The sequence below is a fragment of the Oncorhynchus tshawytscha genome, unplaced genomic scaffold (genome assembly GCF_018296145.1).
Source record: "Oncorhynchus tshawytscha isolate Ot180627B unplaced genomic scaffold, Otsh_v2.0 Un_contig_1111_pilon_pilon, whole genome shotgun sequence".
Lineage (NCBI taxonomy): Eukaryota > Metazoa > Chordata > Actinopteri > Salmoniformes > Salmonidae > Oncorhynchus > Oncorhynchus tshawytscha.
This window is the reverse complement of record NW_024609654.1, coordinates 40,567-57,500: the sequence shown is the minus strand read 5'-3', so window position 1 is coordinate 57,500 and position 16,934 is coordinate 40,567. Positions and strand designations below refer to the sequence as shown.

General features: G+C 46.4%; 1 protein-coding gene across 1 annotated transcript in view; it reads right to left on the bottom strand.

Annotated features, from left to right (window-relative positions):
• Nucleotides 1-16,934, bottom strand: part of LOC112238496 (probable JmjC domain-containing histone demethylation protein 2C) — a 120,812-nt gene that overhangs the window by 87,458 nt on the left and 16,420 nt on the right. The window contains 2 exon segments of the mRNA XM_042316658.1: nt 2,671-2,795; nt 4,139-4,244. Of these exon segments, the coding sequence (XP_042172592.1) occupies nt 2,671-2,795; nt 4,139-4,244 (231 nt within the window).

The window sequence follows — 16,934 nt, the reverse complement described above, 5'->3', positions numbered from 1 at the left end:
TTTACACTTGTGTGTATAAGGTAGTTTTTGTGATATTGTTAGGTTAGATTACTTGTTGGTTATTACTGCATTCTCGGAACTAGAAGCACAAGCATTTCGCTACACCTGCATTAACATCTGTTAACCATGTGTATGTGACAAATACATTTGATTTGATGTGGCCAGGGTTAAACAGTCAGAGTTGATGTGGGACAAGTAAACACATGGAGACAGGAGTATAGAGGTGTATTTAATATGGAGGAGTATAGAGGTGTATTTAATATGGAGGAGTATAGAGGTGTATTTAATATGGAGACAGGAGTATAGAGGTGTATTTAACATGGAGACAGGAGTATAGAGGTGTATTTAATATGGAGGAGTATAGAGGTGTATCTAATATGGAGACAGGAGTATAGAGGTGTATTTAATATGGAGACAGGAGTATAGAGGTGTATTTAACATGGAGACAGGAGTATAGAGGTGTATTTAATATGGAGACAGGAGTATAGAGGTGTATTTAATATGGAGGAGTATAGAGGTGTATTTAATATGGAGGAGTATAGAGGTGTATTTAATATGGTGACAGGAGTATAGAGTTGTATTTAATATGGAGGAGTATAGAGGTGTATTTAATATGGAGACAGGAGTATAGAGGTGTATTTAATATGGAGGAGTATAGAGGTGTATTTAATATGGAGACAGGAGTATAGAGGTGTATTTAATATGGAGGAGTATAGAGGTGTATTTAATATGGAGACAGGAGTATAGAGGTGTATTTAATATGGAGGAGTATAGAGGTGTATTTAATATGGAGACAGGAGTATAGAGGTGTATTTAATATGGAGACAGGAGTATAGAGGTGTATTTAATATGGAGACAGGAGTATAGAGGTGTATTTAATATGGAGACAGGAGTATAGAGGTGTATTTAATATGGAGACAGGAGTATAGAGGTGTATTTAATATGGAGACAGGAGTATAGAGGTGTATTTAATATGGAGACAGGAGTATAGAGGTGTATTTAATATGGAGACAGGAGTATAGAGGTGTATTTAATATGGAGGAGTATAGAGGTATTATAGGAGTATAGAGGTGTATTTAATATGGAGACAGGAGTATAGAGGTGTATTTAATATGGAGGAGTATAGAGGTGTATTTAATATGGAGACAGGAGTATAGAGGTGTATTTAATATGGAGACAGGAGTATAGAGGTGTATTTAATATGGAGACAGGAGTATAGAGGTGTATTTAATATGGAGACAGGAGTATAGAGGTGTATCTAATATGGAGACAGGAGTATAGAGGTGTATTTAATATGGAGACAGGAGTATAGAGGTGTATTTAATATGGAGACAGGAGTATAGAGGTGTATTTAATATGGAGACAGGAGTATAGGAGGTGTATTTAATATGGAGACATGAGTATAGAGGTGTATTTAATATGGAGACAGGAGTATAGAGGTGTATTTAATATGGAGACAGGAGTATAGAGGTGTATTTAATATGGAGACAGGAGTATAGAGGTGTATTTAATATGGAGACAGGAGTATAGAGGTGTATTTAATATGGAGACAGGAGTATAGAGGTGTATTTAATATGGAGACAGGAGTATAGAGGTGTATTTAATATGGAGACAGGAGTATAGAGGTGTATTTAATATGGAGACAGGAGTATAGAGGTGTATTTAATATGGAGACAGGAGTATAGAGGTGTATTTAACATGGAGACAGGAGTATAGAGGTGTATTTAATATGGAGACAGGAGGAGACAGGAGTATAGAGGTGTATTTAATATGGAGACAGGAGTATACAGGAGACAGGAGTATAGAGGTGTATTTAATATGGAGACAGGAGTACAGGAGTAGAGGTGTATTTAATATGGAGACAGGAGTATAGAGGTGTATTTAATATGGAGACAGGAGTATAGAGGTGTATTTAATATGGAGGAGTATAGAGGTGTATTTAATATGGAGACAGGAGTATAGAGGTGTATTTAATATGGAGGAGTATAGAGTGTATTTAATATGGAGGTATGAGGTGTATTTAATATGGAGACATGAGTATAAAGGTGTATTTAATATGGAGGAGTATAGAGGTGTATTTAACATGGAGACAGGAGTATAGAGGTGTATTTAACATGGAGACAGGAGTATAGAGGTGTATTTAATATGGAGACAGGAGTATAGAGGTGTATTTAACATGGAGACAGGAGTATAGAGGTGTATTTAATATGGAGGAGTATAGAGGTGTATTTAATATGGAGGAGTATAGAGGTGTATTTAATATGGAGGAGTATAGAGGTGTATTTAATATGGAGACAGGAGTATAGAGGTGTATTTAATATGGAGACAGGAGTATAGAGGTGTATTTAATATGGAGACAGGAGTATAGAGGTGTATTTAATATGGAGACATGAGTATAGAGGTGTATTTAATATGGAGACAGGAGTATAGAGGTGTATTTAATATGGAGGAGTATAGAGGTGTATTTAACATGGAGACAGGAGTATAGAGGTGTATTTAATATGGAGGAGTATAGAGGTGTATTTAATATGGAGACAGGAGTATAGAGGTGTATTTAATATGGAGACAGGAGTATAGAGGTGTATTTAATATGGAGACAGGAGTATAGAGGTGTATTTAATATGGAGGAGTATAGAGGTGTATTTAATATGAAGACAGGAGTGTATTTACCTGGTCATTCATCACAACCATATTACGGCTGAAGAGGTCATGATGTGTGATGATCCCTGTGAACCACTGAGTGGCCGAGTCTTGTCTGTAAACACGAACTCGGTAACCATTTAATGAATATGGACCTGAAGGAGAGGGGACAGGTGCAACATGGTGACACACAGCATCGTGCGGGTTAAACACAGACTGAAACTAGATTCCACTCAGATTCCACCTGGCTAGATGTACCATTCAGACATCTGTAGCCTGGCTAGATGTACCAATTCAGACATCTGTAGCCTGGCTAGATGTACCAATTCAGACATCTGTAGCCTGGCTAGATGTACCAATTCAGACATCTGTAGCCTGGCTAGATGTACCAATTCAGACATCTGTAGCCTGGCTAGATGTACCAATTCAGACATCTGTAGCCTGGCTAGATGTACCAATTCAGACATCTGTAGCCTGGCTAGATGTACCAATTCAGACATCTGTAGCCTGGCTAGATGTACCAATTCAGACATCTGTAGCCTGGCTAGATGTACCAATTCAGACATCTGTAGCTAGGCTAGATGTACCAATTCAGACATCTGTAGCCTGGCTAGATGTACCAATTCAGACATCTGTAGCCTGGCTAGATGACTAACAGACAGTCTCCTCCTCACAACACACTGACTAACAGACAGCCTCCTCCTCACAACACACTGACTAACAGTCTCCTCCTCACAACACACTGACTAACAGACAGCCTCCTCCTCACAACACACTGACTAACAGACAGCCTCCTCCTCACAACACACTGACTAACAGTCTCCTCCTCACAACACACTGACTAACAGTCTCCTCCTCACAACACACTGACTAACAGTCTCCTCCTCACAACACACTGACTAACAGACAGTCTCCTCTGGTACCAGCAGACACTCTGGCTCTGGTCAACAGTAATATTCTATATAGGGAATAGGGCTCTGGTCAACAGTAGTGTACTATATAGGGAATAGGGCTCTGGTCAACAGTAGTGTTCTATATAGGGAATAGGGCTCTGGTTAACAGTAGTGTTCTATATAGGAATAGGGCTCTGGTTAACAGTAGTGTTCTATATAGGGAATAGGGCTCTGGTCAACAGTAGTGTTCTATATAGGGAATAGGGCTCTGGTCAACAGTAGTGTTCTATATAGGGAATAGGGCTCTGGTCAACAGTAGTGTTCTATATAGGGAATAGGGCTCTGGTCAACAGTAGTGTTCTATATAGGGAATAGGGCTCTGGTCAACAGTAGTGTTCTATATAGGGAATAGGGCTCTGGTCAACAGTAGTGTTCTATATAGGGAATAGGGCTCTGGTCAACAGTAGTGTACTATATAGGGAATAGGGCTCTGGTCAACAGTAGTGTTCTATATAGGGAATAGGGCTCGAAGGACTAAGCGTCATCACAGTGAACAGACAAGTTGGTTGGGTTTGTTAAATATTAAATACATCAGTGTTTCTTACCTTGCAAAAAAATGTCCTGAACCTTTTGATCTTTGAGCCAGAACCTGACCTCTTCATGAAGCTGAGGGTTGTCCCTGAGAACAGGACTCAAACTGTCCACTTCCTCCTGCAGACAGAGACGGAGGAGCGGACACGTTAGAACCCTATTATATACATACTAAAGACCATTCAGTACATTACAACTGGAGGTAGAACCGTATTATATACATACTAAAGACCATTCAGTACATTACAACTGGAGGTAGAACCCTATTATATACATACTAAAGACCATTCAGTACATTACAACTGGAGGTAGAACCGTATTATATACATACTAAAGACCATTCAGTACATTACAACTGGAGGTAGAACCCTATTATGTACATTACAACTGGAGGTAGAACCGTATAATATACATACTAAAGACCATTCAGTACATTACAACTGGAGGTAGAACCGTATATATACATACTAAAGACCATTCAGTACATTACAACTGGAGGTAGAACCGTATTATATACATACTAAAGACCATTCAGTACATTACAACTGGAGGTAGAACCGTATTATATACATACTAAAGACCATTCAGTACATTACAACTGGAGGTAGAACCCTATTATATACATACTAAAGACCATTCAGTACATTACAACTGGAGGTAGAACCCTATTATATACATACTAAAGACCATTCAGTACATTACAACTGGAGGTAGAACCTGTGTATTATACATACTAAAGACCATTCAGTACATTACAACTGGAGGTAGAACCGTATTATATACATACTAAAGACCATTCAGTACATCTTTTAACTGGAGGTAGAACCCTATTATTTACATACTAAAGACCATTCAGTTTTCCAGCACCAATGTCAACTGGAGGTTTTCCAGCACCAATGTCTACTATACCACACAATACATTTTCCAGCACATATTTACTACAATTAAAAACCAAGAAACCATCTTTTACCCAGTGAGAAGTTTTCACACCAATGTCTACTCCACCCACGCCATACCGAGGTTTTCCAGCACCAATGTCTACTCCACCCACGCCATACCGAGGTTTTCCAGCACCAATGTCTACTCCACCCACGCCATACCGAGGTTTTCCAGCACCAATGTCTACTCCACCCACGCCATACCAAGGTTTTCCAGCACCAATGTCTACTCCACCCACGCCATACCGAGGTTTTCCAGCACCAATGTCTACTCCACCCACGCCATACCAAGGTTTTCCAGCACCAATGTCTACTCCACCCACGCCATACCGAGGTTTTCCAGCACCAATGTCTACTCCACCCACGCCATACCGAGGTTTTCCAGCACCAATGTCTACTCCACCCACGCCATACCGAGGTTTTCCAGCACCAATGTCTACTCCACCCACGCCATACCGAGGTTTTACAGCACCAATGTCTACTCCACCCCACGCCTACCAAGGTTTTCCAGCACCAATGTCTACTCCACCCACGCCATACCAAGGTTTTCCAGCACCAATGTCTACTCCACCCACGCCAAGGTTTTCCAGCACCAAGGTTTTTTACAGCACCAATGTCTACTCCACCCACGCTCTACCGAGGTTTTCCAGCACCAATGTCTACTCCACCCACGCCATACCAAGGTTTTCCCAGCACCAATGTCTACTCCACCCACGCCATACCAAGGTTTTCCAGCACCAGTGTCTACTCCACCCACGCCATACCAAGGTTTTCCAGCACCAATGTCTACTCCGCCCAAGTCAACCATTCTTAATCTTTGGTCTTTTGCTCGAGGCATGGTTCACATACTTTTCTTGCCACTGTGTGTGTGTGTGTGTGTGTGTGTGTGTGTGTGTGTGTGTGTGTGTGTGTGTGTATTCCAGGGTTTTTCTTTATTTTCTACATTGTAGAATAATAGTGAAGATGTCAAAACTATGAAATAACACATGGAATTATGTAGTCACCAGAAACCTGACTGTGTATTTTAGATCCATCAGCTAAATCAAATCAAATCAAATTTTATTTGTCACATACACATGGTTAGCAGATGTTAATGCGAGTGTAGCGAAATGCTTGTGCTTCTAGTTCCGACAATGCAGTAATAACGAGCAAGTAATCTAACTAACAATTCCAAAACTACTGTCTTATACACAGTGTAAGGGGATAAAGAATATGTACATAAGGATATATGAATGAGTGATGGTACAGAGCATCATAGGCAAGATACAGTAGATGGTATCGAGTACAGTATATACATATGAGATGAGTATGTAAACAAAGTGGCATAGTTAAAGTGGCTAGTGATACATGTATTATATAAGGATGCAGTAGATGATATAGAGTACAGTATATACGTATACATATGAGATGAATAATGTAGGGTATGTAAACATTATATTAGGTAGCATTGTTTAAAGTGGCTAGTGATATATTTGACATCATTCCCCATCAATTCCCATTATTAAAGTAGCTGGAGTTGAGTCAGTGTGTTGGCAGCAGCCACTCAATGTTAGTGGTGGCTGTTTAACAGTCTGATGGCCTTGAGATAGAAGCTGTTTTTCAGTCTCTCGGTCCCAGCTTTGATGCACCTGTACTGACCTCGCCTTCTGGATGATAGCGGGGTGAACAGGCAGTGGCTCGGGTGGTTGTTGTCCTTGATGATCTTTATGGCCTTCCTGTAACATCGGGTGGTGTAGGTGTCCTGGAGGGCAGGTAGTTTGCCCCCGGTGATGCGTTGTGCAGACCTCACTACCCTCTGGAGAGCCTTACGGTTGTGGGCGGAGCAGTTGCCGTACCAGGCGGTGATACAGCCCGCCAGGATGCTCTCGATTGTGCATCTGTAGAAGTTTGTGAGTGCTTTTGGTGACAAGCCGAATTTCTTCAGCCTCCTGAGGTTGAAGAGGCGCTGCTGCGCCTTCCTCACGATGCTGTCTGTGTGAGTGGACCAATTCAGTTTGTCTGTGATGTGTATGCCGAGGAACTTAAAACTTACTACCCTCTCCACTACTGATCCATCGATGTGGATAGGGGGGTGTTCCCTCTGCTGTTTCCTGAAGTCCACAATCATCTCCTTAGTTTTGTTGACGTTGAGTGTGAGGTTATTTTCCTGACACCACACTCCGAGGGCCTGACACCTCCTCCCTGTAGGCCGTCTCGTCGTTGTTGGTAATCAAGCCTACCACTGTTGTGTCGTCCGCAAACTTGATGATTGAGTTGGAGGCGTGCATGGCCACGCAGTCGTGGGTGAACAGGGAGTACAGGAGAGGGCTCAGAACGCACCCTTGTGGGGCCCCAGTGTTGAGGATCAGCGGGGAGGAGATGTTGTTGCCTACCCTCACCACCTGGGGGCGGCCCGTCAGGAAGTCCAGTACCCAGTTGCACAGGGCGGGGTCGAGACCCAGGGTCTCGAGCTTGATGACGAGCTTGGAGGGTACTATGGTGTTGAATGCCGAGCTGTAGTCGATGAACAGCATTCTCACATAGGTATTCCTCTTGTCCAGATGGGTTAGGGCAGTGTGCAGTGTGGTTGAGATTGCATCGTCTGCGGACCTATTTGGGCGGTAAGCAAATTGGAGTGGGTCAAGGGTGTCAGGTAGGGTGGAGGTGATATGGTCCTTGACTAGTCTCTCAAAGCACTTCATGATGACGGATGTGAGTGCTATGGGGCGGTAGTCGTTTAGCTCAGTTACCTTAGCTTTCTTGGGAACAGGAACAATGGTGGCCCTCTTGAAGCATGTGGGAACAGCAGACTGGTATAGGGATTGATTGAATATGTCCGTAAACACACCGGCCAGCTGGTCTGCGCATGCTCTGAGGGCGCGGCTGGGGATGCCGTCTGGGCCTGCAGCCTTGCGAGGGTTAACACGTTTAAATGTCTTACTCACTTCGGCTGCAGTGAAGGAGAGACCGCATGTTTCCGTTGCAGGCCGTGTCAGTGGCACTGTATTGTCCTCAAAGCGGGCAAAAAAGTTATTTAGTCTGCCTGGGAGCAAGACATCCTGGTCCGTGACTGGGCTGGGTTTCTTCCTGTAGTCCGTGATTGACTGTAGACCCTGCCACATACCTCTTGTGTCTGAGCCGTTGAATTGAGATTCTACTTTGTCTCTGTACTGGCGCTTAGCTTGTTTGATAGCCTTGCGGAGGGAATAGCTGCACTGTTTGTATTCAGCCATGTTACCAGACACCTTGCCCTGATTAAAAGCAGTGGTTCGTGCCTTCAGTTTCACACGAATGCTGCCATCAATCCACGGTTTCTGGTTAGGGAATGTTTTAATCGTTGCTATGGGAACGACATCTTCAACGCACGTTCTAATGAACTCGCACACCGTATCAGCGTATTCGTCAATGTTGTTGTCTGACGCAATACGAAACATCTCCCAGTCCACGTGATGGAAGCAGTCTTGGAGTGTGGAGTCAGCTTGGTCGGACCAGCGTTGGACAGACCTCAGCGTGGGAGCTTCTTGTTTTAGTTTCTGTCTGTAGGCAGGGATCAACAAAATGGAGTCGTGGTCAGCTTTTCCGAAAGGGGGCGGGGCAGGGCCTTATATGCGTCGCGGAAGTTAGAGTAACAATGATCCAGGGTCTTTCCACCCCTGGTTGCGCAATCGATATGCTGATAAAATTTAGGGAGTCTTGTTTTCAGATTAGCCTTGTTAAAATCCCCAGCTACAATGAATGCAGCCTCCGGATAAATCGTTTCCAGTTTGCAGAGAGTTAAATAAAGTTCGTTCAGAGCCATCGATGTGTCTGCTTGGGGGGATATATACGGCTGTGATTATAATTATAATAATAAGAAGAGAATTCTCTTGGTAGATAATGCGGTCTACATTTGATTGTGAGGAATTCTAAATCAGGTGAACAGAAGGATTTGAGTTCCTGTATGTTTCTTTCATCACACCATGTCACGTTGGCCATAAGACATACGCCCCCGCCCCTCTTCTTACCAGAAAGATGTTTGTTTCTGTCGGCGCGATGCGTGGAGAAACCCGCTGGCTGCACCGCTTCGGATTGCGTCTCTCCAGTTAGCCATGTTTCCGTGAAGCAGAGAACGTTACAGTCTCTGATGTCCCTCTGGAATGCTACCCTTGCTCGGATTTCATCAACCTTGTTGTCAAGAGACTGGACATTGGCAAGAAGAATGCTAGGGAGTGGTGCACGATGTGCCCGTCTCCGGAGTCTGACCAGAAGACCGCTTCGTTTCCCTCTTTTTCTGAGTCGTTTTTTTTTTTTGGTCGCTGCATGTGATCCACTCGGTTACACTGGTTGTAAGGCAGAACACAGGATCCGCGTCGCGAAAAACATATTCTTGGTCGTACTGATGGTGAGTTGACGCTGATCTTATATTCAGTAGTTCTTGTCGGCTGTATGTAAAGAAACCTAAGATGACCTGGGGTACTAGTGTAAGAAATAACACGTAAAAAACAAAAAACTGCATAGTTTCCTAGGAACGCGAAGCGAGGCGGCCATCTCTGTCGGCGCCGGAAGTAAAGAAGAAGATATGGATATGGAGGAAGAGAAGAGGGTTAGGGAGAAGAGAAGAGAGCCAGACAGACAACAACAGATCTGTGTCTAACTGTGTGTAGATATGGAGGAAGAGAAGAGAACCAGACAGACAACAACAGATCTGTGTCTAACTGTGTGTAGATATGGAGGAAGAGAAGAGAGCCAGACAGACAACAACAGATCTGTGTCTAACTGTGTGTAGATATGGAGGAAGAGAAGAGAACCAGACAGACAACAACAGATCTGTGTCTAACTGTGACAGTCAACAGTATGGTTGGTAGACCTATACATCCATTAGACAGTCAACAGTATGGTTGGTAGACCTATACATCAATCCACAAGACAGTCAACAGTATGGTTGGTAGACCTATACATCCATTAGACAGTATGGTTGGTAGACCTATACACCCATTAGACAGTCAACAGCATGGTTGGTAGACCTATACATCCATTAGACAGTCAACAGTATGGTTGGTGGACCTATACATCCATCCATTAGACAGTCAACAGTATGGTTGGTAGACCTATACATCCATCCATTGGACAGTCAACAGTATGGTTGGTAGACCTTTACATCCATCCACAAGACAGTCAACAGTATGGTTGGTAGACCTATACATCCATTAGACAGTCAACAGTATGGTTGGTAGACCTATACATCCATTAGACAGTATGGTTGGTAGACCTATACATCCATTAGACAGTATGGTTGGTAGGCCTATACATCCATCCACAAGACAGTCAACAGTATGGTTGGTAGACCTATACATCAATTAGACAGTCAACAGTATGGTTGGTAGACCTATACATCCATTAGACAGTATGGTTGGTAGACCTTTACATCCATCCACAAGACAGTCAACAGTATGGTTGGTAGACCTATACATCCATTAGACAGTCAACAGTATGGTTGGTAAACCTATACATCCATCCACAATACAGTCAACAGTATGGTTGGTAGACCTATACATCCATCCACAATACAGTCAACAGTATGGTTGGTAGGCCTATACATCCATTAGACAGTCAACAGTATGGTTGGTAGACCTATACATCCATTAGACGGTCAACAGTATGGTTGGTAGACCTATACATCCATTAGACAGTCAACAGTATGGTTGGTAGACCTATACATCCATTAGACGGTCAACAGTATGGTTGGTAGACCTATACATCCATTAGACAGTCAACAGTATGGTTGGTAGACCTATACATCCATTAGACAGTATGGTTGGTAGACCTATACATCCATTAGACAGTCAACAGTATGGTTGGTAGACCTATACATCCATTAGACAGTATGGTTGGTAGACCTATACATCCATCCACAAGACAGTCAACAGTATGGTTGGTAGACCTATACATCCACAAGACAGTCAACAGTATGGTTGGTAGGCCTATACATCCATTAGACAGTCAACAGTATGGTTGGTAGACCTATACATCCATCCATTAGACAGTCAACAGTATGGTTGGTAGACCTATACATCCACAAGACAGTCAACAGTATGGTTGGTAGACCTATACATCCATTAGACAGTCAACAGTATGGTTGGTAGACCTATAAATCCATTAGACAGTCAACAGTATGGTTGGTAGACCTATACATCCATTAGACAGTCAACAGTATGGTTGGTAGACCTATACATCCATTAGACAGTCAACAGTATGGTTGGTAGACCTATACATCCATCCATTGGACAGTCAACAGTATGGTTGGTAGGCCTATACATCCATTAGACAGTCAACATCCATTAGTATGGTTGGTAGACCTATACATCCATTAGACAGTCAACAGTATGGTTGGTAGACCTATACATCCATTATACAGTCAACAGTATGGTTGGTAGACCTATACATCCATTAGACAGTCAACAGTATGGTTGGTAGACCTATACATCCATTAGACAGTCAACAGTATGGTTGGTAGACCTATACATCCATTAGACAGTCAACAGTATGGTTGGTAGACCTATACATCCATGCCAGCAGCATACCACCCTGCATACCACTGCTGGCTTGCTTCTGAAGCTAAGCAGGGTTGGTCCTGGTCAGTTCCTGGATGGGAGACCAGATGCTGCTGGAAGTGGTGTTGGAGGGCCAGTAGGGGGCACTCTTTCCTCTGGTCTAAAAAAATGTCCCAATGAACCAGGGCAGTGATTGGGGACATTGCCCTGTGTAGGGTGCCGTCTTTCGGATGGGACGTTAAACGGGTGTCCTGACTCTGAGGTCATTAAAGATCCCTTGACACTTATCGTAAGAGTTGGGGTGTTAACCCCGGTGTCCTGGCTAAATTCCCAATCTGACCCTCAAACCATCACGGTCGGCTCATTCAGCCCCCAGGTCGTTGCTGTAAATGAGAACGTGTTCACAGGACTCAGCGGGACAGCAGTTCAGACAGAACACTAGCAGGACTCAGTGGGACAACAGACAGAACACTAACATGACTCAGCAGCTCAGACAGAACACTAGCAGGACTCAGTGGGACAACAGACAGAACACTAACATGACTCAGCAGCTCAGACAGAACACTAGTGGGGTGGGACAGTAGCTCAGGCAGACATTAACTGTGTTCATTAACAATGAATGGGCTGAGCACTGTGTGTGTCTGACTGCCCAGTCCCATTACTGAGAGGCTCCACATGACTGAGTCCTGTTATTAGTATTCTACAGTCTGCCTTGTAGAGGGTAATGAGGAGCAGAGCCCCCACCCTCTCTGGCTGCACGAGTCAAGGTGAGGGAGGAGACTTCATCACAAACCAGGCGATGCTTTTTATTTCGCCTCTCCTGATTGATGTTGCTGCAGTGCTATATATTCAGAGGCATCTCAACATCGAAAAATTGTGACCAATACCAGAGCTCCCCCAGTACAACCTGTCCCATTACCAGAGCACCCCCAGTACAACCTGTCCCATCCGAATAGAGCTTTAGAGACATGACACAAAAATCACATCTTTAACAATATCATCTTTACAGTACAAACTGGAGTAAAGAGGTAGAGCAGATGGCACCATTCAAATACAAAGCAAGACTGGCAATATAACAAAGAGCAGCACTCGCTGGATAAGAGCAGCGCGGTGTCTCGCTGGATAAGAGCAGCGCGGTGTCTAGCTGGATAGAGCAGCGGTGTCTAGCAGCGCGGTGTCTAGCTGGATAAGAGCAGCGCGGTGTCTAGCTGGATATAAGAGCAGCGCGGTGTCTCGCTGGATAAGAGCAGCGCGGTGTCTAGCTGGATAAGAGCAGCGCGGTGTCTCGCTGGATAAGAGCAGCGCGGTGTCTAGCTGGATAAGAGCAGCACGGTGTCTAGCTGGATAAGAGCAGCACGGTGTCTCGCTGGATAAGAGCAGCAGGTGTCTCGCTGGTGTCTAGCTGGATAAGAGCAGCACGGTGTCTAGCTGGATAAGAGCAGCACGGTGTCTAGCTGGATAAGAGCAGCGTGGTGTCTAGCTGGATAAGAGCAGCGCGGTGTCTAGCTGGATAAGAGCAGCGCGGTGTCTAGCTGGATAAGAGCAGCACGGTGTCTAGCTGGATAAGAGCAGCGCGGTGTCTAGCTGGATAAGAGCAGCACGGTGTCTAGCTGGATAAGAGCAGCACGGTGTCTAGCTGGATAAGAGCAGCATGGTGTCTAGCTGGATAAGAGCAGCAATATAACAGAGAAACATGGTGTCTAGCTAGACAACAAGGACAAGATGCATATCAGTGGAGGCTCCTCAGAGGAGGAAGGGGAGGACCATCCTACTCAGTGAACTTCATAAAAAGAATAAGTGATCCTTTTTAGACCAAACTATATTAAATATATCACGTCGCCAAATAACTGATTAAAACAAAAGAAAGGAGGACCAAGGCTCTCTTAATATAATTTTTTAAAGATGCCTTAGTCCTCCTTTCTGAGGAGGAGTCTAGGAGGTGGTGTCTAGGAGGAGTCTAGGAGGAGGAGTCTAGGAGGAGGAGGTGGTGTCTAGGAGGTGTCTAGGAGGAGGTGTCTAGGAGGTGTCTAGGAGGAGGAGGTGGTGTCTAGGAGGAGGTGTCTAGGAGGAGGTGTCTAGGAGGAGGTGTGTCTAGGAGGAGGTGTCTAGGAGGAGGTGTCTAGGAGGAGGTGTCTAGGAGGAGGTGTCTAGAGGAGGAGGAGGTGTCTAGGAGGAGGAGGAGGTGGTGTCTAGGAGGAGGAGGTGGTGTCTAGGAGGAGGAGGAGTGGTGTCTAGGAGGAGGAGGTGGTGTCTAGGAGGAGGAGGTGGTGTCTAGGAGGTGGTGTCTAGGAGGAGGAGGTGGTGTCTAGGAGGTGGTGTCTAGGAGGAGGTGGTGTCTAGGAGGAGGTGGTGTCTAGGAGGAGGTGGTGTCTAGGAGGAGGTGGTGGTGTCTAGGAGGAGGTGGTGGTGTCTAGGAGGAGGGGGTGGTGTCTAGGAGGAGGAGGTGGTGTCTAGGAGGAGGAGGTGGTGTCTAGGAGGAGGAGGTGGTGTCTAGGAGGAGGAGGTGGTGTCTAGGAGGAGGTGGTGTCTAGGAGGAGGTGGTGTCTAGGGGTGTCTAGGAGGAGTCTAGGAGGAGGAGTCTAGGAGGAGGAGTCTAGGAGGAGGAGTCTAGGAGGAGGAGGAGGAGTCTAGGAGGAGGAGTCTAGGAGGAGGAGGTGGTGTCTAGGAGGAGGAGGAGGTGGTGTCTAGGAGGAGGAGGTGGTGTCTAGGAGGAGGAGGTGGTGTCTAGGAGGAGGGGGTGGTGTCTAGGAGGTGGTGTCTAGGAGGTGGTGTCTAGGAGGTGGTGTCTAGGAGGTGGTGTCTAGGAGGTGTCTAGGAGGAGGAGGTGTCTAGGAGGAGGAGGTGGTGTCTAGGAGGAGGTGTCTAGGAGGAGGAGGTGGTGTCTAGGAGGAGGTGTCTAGGAGGAGGAGGTGGGTGTCTAGGAGGGAGGTGGTGGGTGTCTAGGAGGAGGTGGTGGTGTCTAGGAGGAGGTGGTGGTGTCTAGGAGGAGGTGGTGGTGTCTAGGAGGTGGTGGTGGTGTCTAGAAGGAGGTGGTGGTGTCTAGAAGGAGGTGGTGGTGTCTAGGAGGAGGAGGTGGTGTCTAGGAGGAGGTGGTGGTGTCTAGGAGGAGGAGGTGGTGTCTAGGAGGAGGAGGTGGTGTCTAGGAGGAGGAGGTGATTCAGACTTTATACTCCCAGGGTCTGATTATGGCAACCCAGTATGAGTGTCGTGAGTAAATGTCTTGTTGCTGGGGCGATGTAATAAATATGGCTGCCGAGTGTAACACAGAAATGTGGGGGGGGGCTGTTGCTACGGTAATATGATACAAGGCTACAGTGTGGTGTTGTTTCTGGTTTCTCCTGTAATGTTCTGGGCTCTGCATGACTAAAGCATGATCTTATGTTGCTGGCTAAATGTAATGTTGAACGCCCATAGTGAGTGTGTGTGTGTTCACGGAGTGTCGCTATAGTAACATGATACTACCCTGAGCGAAGGACAGAGACCCAAATGAACACTAGCGTGTGAGAGAAAGGGAGAGCTGTGAGACAGAGGGGGCTTTGTCTGTGCAGCCCTGCCTTCCTTCCAGGGAAAGCCATTAAGTTGTGTTGGTGCTCAGAACAGAGTAGCACTGTCAGTTCTGGATCACTGAGGGAGACTGTTGTGTAGCAGAGCCAACAGCTGCAGTCCCTACCCCTACCCTGCTACAGTCACCTCACTACCCTGCTACAGTCACCCTGCTACAGTCACCTCACTACCCTGCTACAGTCACCCTGCTACAGTCACCTCACTACCCTGCTACAGTCACCTCACTACCCTGCACAGGTCACCCTGCTAGTCACCTCACTACCCTGCTACAGTCACCTCACTACCCTGCTACAGTCACCTCACTACCCTGCTATAGTCACCTCACTACCCTGCTGGTCACCTCACTACCCTGTTACAGTCACCCTGCTACAGTCACCTCACCACCCTGCTAAAGTCACCTCACCACCCTGCTACAGTCACCCTGCTAGTCACCTCACTACCCTGCTAGTCACCTCACTACCCTGCTACAGTCACCTCACTACCCTGCAACAGTCACCCTGCTACAGTCACCTCACTACCCTGCTACAGTCACCCTGCTAGTCACCTCACTACCCTGCTACAGTCACCTCACTTCACCTCACTAACCTGCTACAGTCACCTCACCACCCTGCTACAGTCACCCTGCTAGTCACCTCACTACCCTGCTACAGTCACCTCACTACCCTGCTGGTCACCTCACTACCCTGCTACAGTCACCCTGCTAGTCACCTAACTACCCTGCTACAGTCACCCTGCTACAGTCACCTCACCACCCTGCTACAGTCACCTCACTACCCTGCTATAGTCACCCTGCTACAGTCACCTCACTACCCTGCTACAGTCACCCTGCTACAGTCACCTCACTACCCTGCTACAGTCACCTCACTACCCTGCTACTGTCACCCTGCTACAGTCACCCCACCACCCTGCTACAGTCACCCCACCACAGTCACCCTGCTAGTCACCTCACTACCCTGCTACAGTCACCTCACTACCTTGCTACAGTCACCTCACCACGCTGCTAGTCACCCTGCTACAGTCACCTCACTACCCTGCTACAGTCACCTCACTGCCCTGCTACAGTCACCCTGCTACAGTCACCTCACTACCCTGCTACAGTCACCTCACTACCCTGCTACAGTCACCCTGCTACAGTCACTCCACCACCCTGCTACAGTCACCCCACCACCCTGCTACAGTCACCCCACACCCTGCTACAGTCACCCCACCACCCTGCTACAGTCACCTCACCACCCTGCTACAGACACCTCACCACCCTGCTACAGTCACCTCACCACCCTGCTACAGTCACCCTGCACCACCCTGCTACAGTCACCCTGCTACAGTCACCCACCACCCTGCTACAGTCACCTCACCACCCTGCTACAGTCACCTCACCACCCTGATACAGTCACCTCACCACCCTGCTACAGTCACCTCACCACCCTGCTACAGTCACCCTGCTACAGTCACCTCACTACCCTGCTACAGTCACCCTGCTACAGTCACCTCACTACCCTGCTACAGTCACCCCACCACCCTGCTACAGTCACCTCACTACCCTGCTGGTCACCTCACTACCCTGCTACAGTCACCCTGCTAGTCACCTCACTACCCTGCTACAGTCACCCTGCTAGTCACCTCACTACCCTGCTAGTCACCTCACTACCCTGCTACAGTCACCCTGCTACAGTCACCTCACCACCCTGCTACAGTCACCTCACTACCCTGCTACAGTCACCCTGCTACAGTCACCTCACTACCCTGCTACAGTCACCTCACTACCCTGCTACAGTCACCTCACTACCCTCTGGTCACCT